Source organism: Sorex araneus, chromosome 1 (genome assembly GCF_027595985.1).
Source record: "Sorex araneus isolate mSorAra2 chromosome 1, mSorAra2.pri, whole genome shotgun sequence".
NCBI classification, from domain to species: Eukaryota; Metazoa; Chordata; class Mammalia; order Eulipotyphla; family Soricidae; genus Sorex; species Sorex araneus.
Window position 1 is genome coordinate 420219038 of NC_073302.1, and position 14863 is coordinate 420233900.

Consider the following 14863-nt stretch of genomic DNA (forward strand, 5'->3'; position numbering starts at 1 on the left):
CATGACACTCTACCTATCCATCCACCTATAAGCAACTTTCATGACTTTATTTTTCCTAACACCTGCATAATATTCCATTGTGTAGGTGTACCATAGTTTCTTTAACTAGTCATCTGTTCTCCGGCACTTGGGTTGATTCTAGATTCTGGTTATTGGTGAACAGTGTTACAATGAACATAGAAGTGCAGATGGCATCTCTGCTGTGTATTTTGGGATCCTCAGGATATAGTCCCACAAGTAATATTGGTGGGTTGTATAAAAGCTCAATTTCTGGATTTTTGAATAACAACATGGACTTCTCTAAATTTGCAACTAAAGAGAGTCTAGAATCCTGGCACTAACATTTAGCAAAAAGAAGCATAGTGCCCAAGAAATAGTGCCTTGCCAATGTAGGCTTAGTAATAGCCAATGTAGTTAATAGCATTTGGCTTGCTAATAAACTATGCTGAGAAAATGAAATATTTTAAGTCACCTACACTCTGCTGAAAGTTGAAATAGTATCATCTGTTTATTATAATGAACATGCTCCCAATGAGTGAAAGCTTCTTTTTCCCCATAAGCAAGTAAGGAAATGTCTAAATGAAACATGAGGAAAAATAGGAATATTTATTAATACTCTAAGAAAATTTGTTTGAGCGGGCACCAATAACATCTCCATTGTAAGACTTGTTGTTACTGGCATATTGAATACGCACATACTCTAAGAAAATAATCAAAAAAAAATTGTTCTGCACTGCCCAGTCATAACTACATAACCAAGCAAATTCTGGCAACAGTTTTAATATATCATTAACATATATTTCAGAATAGAATACCAATTTATAAAGTTGCCAGATTTTTCTACGTTATGGATAGATACTGTGTGTGGACTTCATTTTACCTGAATAATAGCTACAGTTTTAGAATTAAGGCATAAATTAAAATAAAGCTGTTTCAATGTTTACCTCAAAGTAAGCTATTTGCTCATTCTGACCGTCACAGACAGATGTTGATCTGTGGATTTGATGCATTGATTATTTTGCTCTGGCTCTTGTTTTTAAATTTCTTGGCAGCTGATGTGCTCAGATTGCCAACCATGTGTAAACTTGGCTATGTTTCCCTAAACTTAATTTAAACAACATTAATACTAGCATGTGGGCGGTTGTAGATAAAGTGCTTTTATTGTAAAACTTAAAAGAAGCAATGAAAAAATAACGTAAGGCTTTTGTTTACCTGGTCTCCAAAAAATATTTGCATATTGATTTCTAACTAGATTGATTATAGAATTAGAGATATTCTTCTAGAATGGTCTATATTTCTTAAAATTTAACATTAAAATATTTAATATAAATTCATAATTACTTAAAAATTATAAGTTCATAGAAAAATATCTCAATACAAAAACAAAAATATACATTTCTTAATATATATAATATTTTTGAAAACATATTGTGGTGGGTGAAAATTTCTATATCATGTGTATTTCTATACCTATAAATATTTGGAAATTCCATTTTGATGGTTGACATTATTTAATATGAATATTACAGAAGTTAAAATCGACCCACTTTTTGTACATTAGCGTATTTTCTCTTTGTTCACTTTGTTTTCAAAGCTATAAGCATCTTGGTACATGCCACTTTGTTCTCATTTCTGTTAAATCTTTTGAAATATACTCTTTGAAATGGAGTGTCTGCTTCAAAGGATTTGAATTGCTTTAAGAATCTTGGTAACTCTTGCTTATTTTCCAGAAAGTTTGTACCAGTTCATACTTCCATCAATATGTAAATAAAAAGCTCAAATTTATTTTGAATATAATTGAATATTAGTTATATGTAGCTATATGATCTTGGATATGTTTTTTAGTTGGCTCTATAATTCGTTTTGAGTTAACTTTTTGTCTGGGGTGAAAAGTGGTGCAGTTCATTTTTTGCATGTAGCTGGCCAACTGTATGATTTGTTGAAGAGAATTTTATTTTATGTCGTGGGCTCTTTTATTTTATAAATTAATTGGACAGTGCCTGAAGGTTTATTTCTGGGCTCTCAATTTCATTTATGTGATTGTCTATTTTTATACCTAGACCACACTGTTTTGATTACTGTGATTTTTGTACATACTTTGTATATAATTACTTAATTTAAAACTAAATTAATTCGGGGCTTCCTATCTTTTCCCAATTCTTGATTGCCTTGATGATTAAGGGCTTTTTTGTGGAACTATTTTTGTTTGTTTGTTTGTTTGCTCTTTTTGAGTCACTTTCAGGGATGCTCAGAGATTACTCCTGGCTCTGCACTCAGGAATTACTCCTGGCGGTGTCTGGAGGACCACATGGGATGCCTAGGATCAAACCTGGGTTGGCCGCAAATGCCCTATCCATTGTTTTATCACTCCGGTCCCTGACCACTCTGGAGGTGCTGAGAACTCCAGTGCCTGCGCATTGCAGTGCTCAGAATAGCAGGTGGTGAGGGAATTGATTCTGGGTCACATGCCTGGACTATCTCCTGGCCCTGCGACTGCTTTCTTTATTTAACATGCTCAGCAGTAATTCTTATTTGTTTTTTCATGTGAATGTTTGATTGATTTTACCAATTAAAATAAATGCCATTAAGATTTCATCTATTAGTGGAAAGAATTGATATGTTTCTGCAAGTTCAGTGATCCCATTTTAAGCTATACTTGGTACATTTATTTATTCACATTCTTCTCCTATATTCATAATAGTTCATATCTTTCTTTATTCATCACTGTGCATCACTGTGAATCACTGCCATGCCGTTGCTCATCTATTTGCTCGAGCGGGCACCAGTAACGTCTCCATTGTGAGACTTGTTGTTACTGTTTTTGGCATATCGAATATACCATGGGTAGCTTGCCAGGCTCTGCCATGTGGGTGGAATACTCTCGGTAGCTTGCCAGGATCTCCGAGAGGGATGAAGGAATTGAACCCAGGTCAACCACGTGCAAGGCAAATGCCCTACCCGCTGTGCTATCACTCCAGCCCCGTCTTTATTCATAACATCCTTAATGTGTTACGCTTTTTGTGGTAAATGTCTCCTCTAGGTGGTTAATTTATTGTAGCAGTTTCCCAGAAAATCCCTGGAAATCCTAATCATAGAAGAATATGGAAGATGTTCTTCCTCTACTTATAATTTCAATGAAAGCACATAGGCATAAAACTTCACAATAGAATTTTTATTTTAATTGTTAGGCAGTGTGATTGAGTATATTATTTCACAAGTCATAATGCAAATGTATATAATAATGCATAACAAATATTGTACTATTTAGTTTTCATTATATGGACTGTGATTTTTAAAATAAACTTTTATGTTTTACTTATTTAGATAACTCTCTTTCCACTTTAATATTATTTTATTTTTTCTAGTAGTTATAGAAAATTATTTATAATTTTCTTAACAATTGGGTTTTTCTCTTTGATTTAAATAAATTCAATGTTAACATAAAACTACACAACTATAATTATAGGACTATATAGCAATAATCAGTGTGCCACTTTAGTGTTTTCTTGGTGTTAAAGGGGAACAAATATGCTGTTTACTCTTATTGCCATTCATTATTTGCATATAGGAAAGCCATTGACTTTTGGGTATTGATTTTGTAACCTGCTATTTTGCTAAACAAATCCATTGTTTCAAGGATCTTTTTGTAGATTCTTTAGGATTTCCTAAGTATAATATGTCATCTGTATTTGGCATATCGAATATGCTACGGAGAGTTTTCCAGGCTCTGCCGTGCAGGCAGGATGCTCTGGGTACCTTGCCAGGTTCTCTGAGAGGGATAACTAGGCTATAAGAGGTTGTGTGGCCATACATTTCTAGGAGCTTTGTTTTACAGTTTCTGGATCTTGGCCATTGATAGGATTGCACCGGACAGTTTGTGGGTGTGGCTGCCAAGCTACTAGAAAATTGGGGGATCTGGGTGGAGGAGGCCCAATCCGAATAAAAGAAAGCTTGAAAGGGTCTCATTCCCCTTAATCTGAAAGAACTTCCCATGCAGCGCCACTGGGAAAAATGAGTAAAGAGAGGCTACTAAAATCTCAGGGCTAGGACGAATGGAGACCTTACTGACACCCACTCAGGCAAATCGATGATAAATGGGATGACAGTGATATAGTGAATATGTCATCTGCAAATAGTGAAGGCTTGACTTCTTCCTTTCCAATCTGGATGTTCTTTATATCTTTTTCTTATCTAACTGTTATAGCAAGTAATTCCAGCACTATATTGAATAGCAGTGGAGAGAGTGGGCAACCTTATTTTGCCTGATCTTAAGGGGAAGTTCTTTAGTTTTTCCCTATTGAGAATAGTGTTTGCTGTGGGCTTGTGGTAGATGACTGACTATATGGAGGAAAGTTCCTTCAACTCCTATTTTGTTGAGAGTATTTATCATGAATGGGTAGCCTTCTTTGTGTACATAAAAGTTCAGACTAATTGGTAGTGGAAAATGGGCACTGGTGGAGGGATGGGTACTCGATAATTGTATGACTGAAACGTAAGCATGAAAACCTGTATGTAAGTTTATATGAAAAGCATGTAAGTCTGTAACTTTGTCTCATGGTTATTCACTATTAAAATTAAAAAAAAAAGAAAAGAAAGCTCAGAGACACTTTTTCAACCTCAAAAAAAAAGTTCAGACTAGCTTGATGTAAACTTTTATCACTGATAGAATTTAGTCCACATAAATAAAACACTTTCCAAAGTGAATTTCTTTTTAGAATTTGGTGGTTTAAGAGAAACTGTCCATAGACCAGTAAGAGAGCACACTAGGCTTGCTTGCCTTGCATGCTACTGACCTGGATTCAATGCCAGGCATCACGTATGTTCCCCTGAGCGCAGAGCCAGGAGTAAACCCTGAACACCACTGTATGACCGCCCCGCCCCAAAACAAGTAAAATAGTCCAAAATATATAATGTTTCAATGAGATGAGACATTGAGATGCTATAAAAACAAAAATTATTAACTTGTCAATGCCAGTCATTTATTATTATGTAGAAAAATCTGATAATCTAATAACAAAAATATAATTCCATTTAAATAAAGTATAAATTTATCATATATTCATAACAAAATCTAGAAAACATGTACAAGTACAAAATCTTAAGAAGTTATCTGTATGTGATTGGATTATACAGGATTTTAAAAATCACTTATTTTTATTTTTCCGATTAGCTAAAGCAGGCATGTACTAAGATTTAAAGATTAAAATTATAGTTCAAGAGAAAATACCTCAGCTTTGGGATTGTAGGTAAATCACGAGTGGTAAACACATATATCTAAATATAAAAAAAAGTACTAGCTTTTTTTTCAATACAAGTCTGAGGGTATTTTGGGCTTACATTGAAAAGTTTTAAATAGGCTTGGTAGATATTGCTAACACACAAATAAGCCCTGGGGAATCAGACACAATACTCATGAATATAAAACAATAAACTTTAATTACTCACTTTGAAATTTTTTCTTAGTCTGATGAGAAATAATTATTTAATTGGAGGCCTGACTTCCAAAACAGGCATATAGAAAAAATGACTCATTTGTTCTTTTACTTAGTGCATTATACATTATATTCACACTTTCTATATTCCTTGATAATTTTACCTTTTTTCAAATGCTGTAGGATTAATTTTTTTTATCTCTTCAATCTCACTCTTAAATAAAAAAAAGTCATTTAAACTTTCATTACTCATGGGTTTTTCTTTTTTTGAGTTCCTTATCTTTGACAACATGAATAATGTATCCTCCTCCTATATAAATTTATAGTTTAAATCTGAGTACTTTTAAGTTTTTAGTACTTATAAAATTTACTTTTGTTTTAAAATCTTCTTTGAGGGTTAAGAAAAACAGTGACATTGATCTTTCTAACAATGGGAAACAAGTGAAATTAAACCAAATGGTTTTGAAGATAAGTAATATAAACAAATTTTAAAAAGCAGTATTTGGGGAGAGAGTTGATTATGTCTTTATTGACTGTAAGTATAATACTGCACCAAATCTTAAACAAGTCTGTTATCTAAATTTCCATAATTAGCTAAATTACTTTCACTATCTCTTTGCATATATACCATATAGGTAAAAGTAGACTCTATAAAAGACAATTTGACAGTAAACTTACCCATCCTTGACAATGGATGACAGGAAGCTGACATGCAAAGAAAATCTGTTGTGTATGATATTATAGATGTAACACTACTTTCATGGACAGATTTACTTTGACTCAAAAATTTGTCTTAGCTAATCAAGGTTTGGTTCAGATGACTAGGATCATAAACTTCAGCTTTCTCCTTAAATAGACATTTTCAATAGTGTATCCCAAGGTACCTAGGACTTAAAAGGCCAGGTGTCACATTCACCCAGGAATTATTTAATCAGGACTAGAGCGAAAGCACAGAGGGTAGGGCGTTTGCCTTACACGTGGCTGAACGGGGTTCTATTCCTCCGTCCCTCTCATAGCACCCAGCAAGCTACTGAGAGTTTCCTGTCTGCACGACAGAGCCTGGCAAGCTACCCGCGGCGTATTCCATATGCCAAAAACAGTAACAACAAGTCTCACAATGGAGACGTTACTAGTGCCAACTCAAGCAAATAGATGAGCAATGGGATGACAGTGATACAATGATTATTTAATCAAAAGCTGATTATCTTCAAAGAAATTATATATATGTATGTATGTATATATATACTTATATATGTATATATATATATATATATATTGCTTTTTAGGTCACACCTGGTGATGCACAGGGGTTACTCCTGGCTCTGCACTCAGGAATTACCACAAGCAACGCTCAGGGGTCTATATGGGATGCTGCGAACCGAACCCGGGTTGGCTGCGTGCAAGGCAAACGCCCTACCGGCTAATGCTATTGCTCCAGCCCCTAGGAAATTCTATTTCTGATTATTTCCTTTTTGTCTCTGAGAGGGGACTTTTGACTTTTTTCCCCAGTAATAGATGGAGATGGCTGGGGCAATTCTCAATATCTCTGTCACGTACATCATTTATATAAACATCTATACAGATATGGCTGTCAAATGATTTCATGGATGCTAGTTATTCCAATGACACTAGCTTGACTCCAGGCTCACCAACTTCTTATTTTTGTTTATGCCTATTACCCTCTAACCTCCTCAAGTTAGAAATGTTTGCTTATGTGTTACCTACTCTTCTTTAATATTTCTCATTAAAACACATTTATTATATGAAATACATTCAGCCCTCCCATCAATGCAGCCAACTCTTACCTACCAGATTCCTTTGATGTGGTTGTTGCAGTCTCCAGAGGTTCATACACTTCGTTATAGTGCTCACACACATCTGGCCACAGTGCCCTCACTTCTGGTTGGGGCAGTGGGAATGACAAACAGCCACAGTGCCAGAAGGAATCACACTCGCCATGTGAGTGGTGCCAAAGACGCAGGTTGCAACCCTGCACCTGCAAGACAGATGACCCAGCTTCTTCCTACGTCCAAAAGGCATCCAGACAGGAGAGAGCAAAAGGAAAGCAAAAATGTGTCAAAATTATGTGATGCTTGCGAGCTGTGACCAAGTCCTAATGAGTTAGGAGGCCCCAACCCCAGTGTCTAACTGACATCTCCAACCTGTGGTTCTGTGATTCCCCATTTCTTGCTATTCTTCCTCGAACTCTGCTTGGAAAGTTCAACTCCACCCTGAGTTTCTAGTGTCATATCTTCCTCAAGGGCTTTCAGATACAATTTGATTCCTTCTCCACAGTCCAGATTTCCACCATCAGCTGACATCTTTTTTTTCCTACTCTGAAGCACCATACCAATTATTTTGAATGCGGCAGATATGTCCATTTTGAGAAATGTAGTTTTACAACCCTAGTTTTCAGACTTATATCTGTGGCTGTTTTCTACAGGAAGTTTCTTTCTTTGTGGCAACCCTGTTTCTTTCCCCATCATTCATTTTAACTACCTCATTACATCAAGGTATGTGTAAGTGTGCATACTTACACTCATGTGTGTTTTATCAGAGCACTGCTCTAGATTATATGGTGCAAGTAATAAATATTTGGTTGATAGGAGATAGTTGTACTTTGGATAAGACTAAAACTAGAAGCACTTTTAGAATTCAAATATGTAAAATGATTGTAAAAATGAACACTCTTATTTTGTTGGTACGTTAAAACTTTGAGACAATGGTGGCCTTTTAAATCTCTTTTTCTATGTGGAAGTTATCAAAGTTTTCTTTCTATTGTTTGGGGTGTTGAGTGTACATTTACATATATTTAGGACTCTGAAGGTAAGAAGGCATAGATCAAAGTAGAAATATTTAAGGTTGCCTGAAATAATACAAACTAAAATTCATTTTTGGTGGTAGGTCAAAAGGTCATTTCATAAAGGAATATTTTAAAAAACCACTTAGAGTTACCTAACTTTTAAAAAAATTACTAATGTATATCTTCTAGTTGTATATTTGTCATGTATACAATTAATTACTGAAATATATTTCTTAGTTTTACCATGCTGAAATACTCATACACAAACAGACCTGGCAAAGACCTTTTAATAGAAAATCAAAACACAAAAGGGATGAAACCCAAATCCACAAAACTTGAATGAAAAGTCTACATTTTATTATTTTGATTTTAAAACGTGCGAGCAATTGGTAGGTTGCATATACATCATCAAATAGAATTGACACATTGTAGTTTACAGTTGCTGTACTGTTTTTCAAGGAATATAATGTGATCAGAAGTTGTTGTTTTTTAAAAGTGAACCTAGCTTCTTTTTCCTTGCTCACTGGAGCTATCTGATCTCATCTCTCAGACCTCTAAGTAGAATTTTCAAAGTGAGGTACTCTCTCACGCCCAGGAACTGTGTCATTAGCATATGAATGTGTAACGGATTGTTTGAAGTAACAATTAAGGGAACAATGCAGAAAGAGTTCGAAAAGCCTTACCAACACCTGGGAGACTCAGATTGCAAAGGGCTTTCTTAAAGTAAGCAATTAAAAGCCAAGGACAGATGCTCACCGTGTAGTGATAAAGCACCACAAAGAAAGCTAAAACCTGCTGGTACTTTGATGCCATTTCCTAGACAAAAATCTTTAAAACAAGACTTGCTATTTACTTTGATGGAATATGTCTTAAATGCAGGATTTGTACTGTATTTGTTTAAAAATCACTAAGCTGCATTTGTATCTCAAAAAAGTCTTACATTTAAAGATGCATTTAAATGCTCTGATGTATTTATATTAGAGCCATGGAGAAGAGGACAAAAATCTAATCCCTGAAGACATTGTATACTTTCAGGGCAAGATCATAATATCAGTATCACAGTCATCCTATTGCTCATCGATTTGCTCAAGCGGGCACCAGTAACGTCTCCATTGTGAGACTTGTTGTTACTGTCTTTGGCATATCAAAGACACCATGGGGAGCTTGCCAGGCTCTGCCATGTGGGCAGGAAACTCTCGATAACTTGCCGGGGTCTCTGAGAGGGACAGAGGAATCGAACCCGGGTTTGCTGTGTGCAAGACAAACGACCTCGCCCTGTGCTATCGCAAGATAGATAGGGCAAATCAGGCACACATTTAATTCAATATAGTTTACTTGTCCAAATAAATCTTTTTTTAAAATTTTGTTTCTTTTAAAGGTGTGTTTCTCTTCTAGGGGTCCTGCTTGGGTAAAACATTTAAGGAGAGAGGATTATCAGGAATCCTTAACACTGGTGAAGGCTGAGTGTTATAGCAGTGGGAACATGTGTTCAATTTTCCAATTTTGTCACTTACTGCCAAAAACAATAACAACAAATCTCACAATGGAGACGTTACTGGTGCCCACCTGAGCAAATCGATGAACAATGGGGACCAAGGTACTACAGTGCAGTGCTGCTACCCAGATACATCATTCCCACACGTATTACCATGGCATCAATTAACTTACCCAAATTAGGAAAATTTTTGATAGACTGTTGAAGTTTGAGTAAAATGGCCTCCAAAGGCATTTCTAATATCCTTTGGGCCATATTTCTTGATCATAAAGAAACAATTGCCCCAGACTAAACCTTAAATGCTATCGAACCACTCTCTGGGAAAGTAATTTAAAAGACAAATATTCCCTTTACAAATGGGAAAATAAATATATATATTAATATTAATGTAAACATTATTCCTAATACCCCCAAAGTAGTAGCAACCTAAGCAGCCATGGGAAAAGTAGGCTTATTCATTGTCAAGCTACAATTACACTGAACCAAAAGTTAGACAACCAATGAAGGCTAAAGCTGTAGGGACTAGGAAAGAAATCAAAACAAAGTCAAATTATAGCTCCAATGAGACAGAGAAGATTAGTAGATTTTGTTTTGGTTTTGCAAATTATTATCAGAGGTTAGCTAACATGTTTATAATAGTGTTAATTGTTAACATAGCATCCCTATGTCCTGGGGTGCACACATGGCTCCAGGAAAACTGAATTATGCAGTGAGACTCTGTGACTGCCACTCATTTTCCTTTCGATAGCCCTGGGCCCTCTTTCTGGATCTAAAACTACTCTCTGTAACTAAAACTACATCATATTTTTATGATGCTCTAAATTTCCTGCTGTACTACTGTACTCAAACATCTCTGTGCTCAAAGAGAGAAATTCACCTATACCACCTAATATGTAATCTTTCTCTCACCCAATATACATGCTTCTAAATTTCCATTACTTCAAGTTATTTCATTTGATTTTTCATGATTAGGGAACTAGAATTTTAAAACATGCAGTCTCTGGTTCTTCTAGAAGCATTAAAATTAAAACTTGGTTATATGCCCCTTATCAATGCCACCGAATTTTAATATAAGAGCCTTATAAAGGGGGGCCGGAGTCATAGTACAAGAGGTAGGGCATTTGCCTTGCACATGCCCTGGGTTCTATCCCCAGCATCCATCATGGTGCCCCGAACCCCACCAAGGGTGATCCCTGAGTGCAGAGCCAGGAGTAATCAATCCATGAGCATAGCTGGGCATGCACCCCCCCAAAACAAAGTTGTTATAAACCCAAATATTTGTGTTCCTGCATCTTGTCAATAGGATTTCAGGTTTTAAGTTTAAGGAATTTAAAGAATGTTCAGAAAGATCTGGAGATAGAACAAACTGTCCTTTCTAACTCTCATCTTCAAAATAAGTCCTTCTAAGCTATGACTACTTTACTCAGAATATTTGCTTTTTTTTAATGGCTGAACTTTAGCATTCTTGACCTGTGCCTTCAAGTTTATACTAAATACAAGAATAGGCATAATGAAATCTATAAAGGTGGTGGAAGTGAGAGGAGATACTGTAAATTAGATTAAAAGCGTCATTTTCTGCATATTTATCATTTGCTTTTTCTTTCTTATAGATTGGGCTTATGGATACTATAGACAACAGAGAAAACTTGTTGAAGAAATTGGGTGGTCCTATACAGGTAAACAACTTAAAACTACTAAACTGCTCAATATAAACTGCTGTTTTTTATTGTTTTTATATGTAAAACTTTCTGATAATGCATTATTTTAACATCTCCTATGGATATTCAGTAATTAAAACACACCATATAAAATAAATTCTAGTAGATTTGTTAGTAAATTGATAGTGTAATATATATTGATATCAGATTTACCAGACTTAGATTTTAATCCCAGGTATATGCGGTTATGTCCCTTTAGGTTTTATGTGTAGAGTGTTACTATATAATCAGGCAGAATCATCTTGCTCAAAACTCAAGATCTATTGAGTGGGGGAAAATTGAAGTTATAGAATGGGTGAAGTCAGAAGCTTACCAAAAAATGTTTTAAAGAATAAATTATTTCATTTACCTTGATGCTTTTTATGGATGGAAAATTCTCTGTTCCTAGAACATCATACTAGGGTATTCTGGCACTGCAACTAACCTGACTATTTATTAAAATTGAATTTTAATTAAAAATTACTGAGAACATCTTAATATTTTCTATAGAAGAACTCATTGTTTTACCAAAAGTCACTTAAAAATATTATATAGCACATCAAAGAATGATCAGAATCATATAAGCTTAGGTTGTTTCTAAAAGATTACATAATACAATAGGTGAAGATACAAGACAAATCCTTGATGACTTCCAGATGGGTGGAGAAACAGAAGTGAAAGGGGAGGAGAAGCTATTAGTTTCTTTCAGTTGTGTGTGTATTCTTCTGTAGACTAAGAACAACTTTTCTATTCAGTATGTACGCTATAATTATGCTATGAAATGACAAGTTTAGTAATACAGTCAGCAATCCCATTTGAAAATTATTATAAGAAGGTGAGCAAGTCTTCTTTGTCATTCCACAGTGAACTGTAAATCAGAGAACGTCAGCACTAAAATTCAGTCCTTCCCATAGTACCTTCATCTTACTTAGTGTATCAGAAAACCCTCCTTCTTTTTACCTATTTTTTTAAATTTAAGCAGACATAATTCCATGGGGAGAAAAACTTTAAGTCATTTAGTCTTTTTTCTTTAAAAACTATAAGCACATAACTCATAATTATCAGATAATGTTAAGACCTTTCTTCTGTTTCATTTCTTAGATCTTTCAGCTCTCTTTTAGAAGTAGTCACTATTAAAATACTCTTTATTTTCTGGACTTTAAAAAGTATGGTTGTTTCATTTTCACTATAGTGGAAAGCCACTTGAATAAAATTATTATACTTATATGTGGTCAAGTGTTCTTAAAGTGAGACACCTTTAAAGTTTTGGTTAAAGGGTCATTGGCTACAAATAGGGTCACAGACATCACTATATTGGACACTTCATCCGAACTCTCCAAATAAGGGAGGCTTAAATACAGAACCGATTGTATTTCTTTAAGTGGAATATTCTGTCTACATAGTAAATGCCAACATTTCTATGCCAAAAAGTATTTAAAGTAGAAAATGCTATTCATGGAAGGCAAAGAGCCATAATATAAGACTGTGTATGTGTGATTTGATGTTTGGCATATATTTTTTTAATACAGTTAGGCTTAATGTTTTATTTGTCTTAAGAGAATATAGGACAAGCATAACTCAAGGAGGGAAAAGGATTATATAGAATAATAGCTGGGGTTTCCGGCTTGCCCGTGCCTTTAATTTTTCTAGAACCAGAAATGTCTTTTTAACATAATATTTTCCCTCTATGATGCATCACACATAATATTAAACAGATCACTCATTTCACATTTTCACTGAAGAAGAAAACAGAAAGTTCAAGCATTACCAGTGCAGGATTTTCCACCTCTGTAATAAAAAATATATTTAAATGGACATAGAAGCAAAGCTTAGGGACATTCCCAGCATCTTGTACCCCTGAAAATGGGTTTCTGAGAGGATATCAGAGGCAGAATTCTTTTACCTCTTACTAGATACTGTTTATATTCTGCCATTTTTTTAAATGAGTAATGAAACAAAAGGTTTTAAACTTGGATTAGCTTTAGGTAAGCACCAGGCAGTTGGAGAAAAACCACCACTTTTTTTTTTTAATTTATTTATTTTTAATTAGAGAATCACCGTGAGGGTACAGTTACAGATTTATACACTTTTGTGCTTATACTTCCCTCATACAAAGTTTGGGAACCCATCCCTTCACCAGTGCCCATTCTCCACCACCCGTAAACCCAGTGTCCCTCCCACCCTCCCCAATCCCATCTCCCCCCCACCCCACCCTGCCACTGTGGCAAGGCATTCCCTTCTGTTTTCTCTCTCTAATTAGCTGTTGTGAAAACCACCACTTTTTGTTCTCATCAGTTAGAGTCAGATCTCTATGTGGTTAGCTGGGGGGGAGGGGAGAAGGATGTCACAAAAATCAGATCGGAGCTTCTAATGTCAGACTTTTGGGATGTCACTTACATGCTTACATGCAGACCAACCAGCTTTCTTCATTGCTCTGCATTTCAGCTTTCGTGTCTTTAAAAAGTTTTTCATAATGCCCCACTTAATTCTGCGTGGATAAAATAAATGCTTTGCGTTGTTGTAGGAAACCTCTCTAAGTAAGTATACTACAAATCCAAGTGATTATTATTTGACAGTGCCTTGACTTAAGTCCAAACAGATTAAACAAGTCTGGACGTCTCTACTAATCTCACAAGAGGATTAGGAGGAGTTGGTTTGCTTGAATGCATAGTTTAGACAGGTACTTCCTACCATCTGTATATTTTTAAATTTCCATTTATGAGTTATCATCCCTGTAAATGTGTTCTGTACTAAATATGATTTTTTTAAATTATAGAGGCTGGAAGAGTTCAGTTAAATTATATAAAATTCTAAATTTTTTTGTATAGCACTTAGTATAGAACATCAACAACAACAACAAAAATATGGCTATAGCATAAGCATCATGAGTGAGAATAGTTGCTACAGGTATCTAGCAGCAAAACTGTATAGAAATAAGTATTCATCAGTGAGCAGAGGTAAACATATAGAGTCTGGAGTCTATCCACATCACCGTCATGTTAATAGTCCCTTACATTGAAAAATTTATACTGGAGTATTCTGTTTCATGAACTGTATATTTTGGCAAGAAAGAGAAGACCAAGAGAAAGACTATTACACGGTTAACTTTTTTTTTAAACTTTTTTATTGCATCACTGTGAGATATACCCTTACAAAGCTATTCATGATTGGATTTCAGTCATACAGTATTCCAACACCCATCCCTCCACCAGTGTACATTTCCCAGTACCACTGTCCACAAGTTCCCTCCCATATATGGTTAACTTTTTAAAGCACTAATATTAAGCCACAGATTGTCTATCACCAAAATTTATTAAATGCTTCCAAATTGTAGGTAAAATATCATTGTATTGTTTCAAATTTACTTTGTCATCTTCCTATTTTATGAATCAGTGAAGACCAACCAAAGGTAATGCTTATTTAGCTGCTTTGCTAT

The 14863-nt window shown here is 35.1% G+C and overlaps 1 protein-coding gene across 5 annotated transcripts in view; it reads left to right on the forward strand.

Annotated features, from left to right (window-relative positions):
• PTPRZ1 (protein tyrosine phosphatase receptor type Z1) overlaps positions 1 to 14863 on the forward strand; it is a 185121-nt gene that overhangs the window by 60568 nt on the left and 109690 nt on the right. For all 5 annotated transcript variants that reach the window (XM_055124219.1, XM_055124218.1, XM_055124220.1 and 2 more), the window contains exon 3: positions 11341 to 11406. In XM_055124219.1, coding sequence (XP_054980194.1) covers positions 11341 to 11406 — 66 coding nt within the window. The remainder of the gene's footprint in view (positions 1 to 11340; positions 11407 to 14863) is intronic.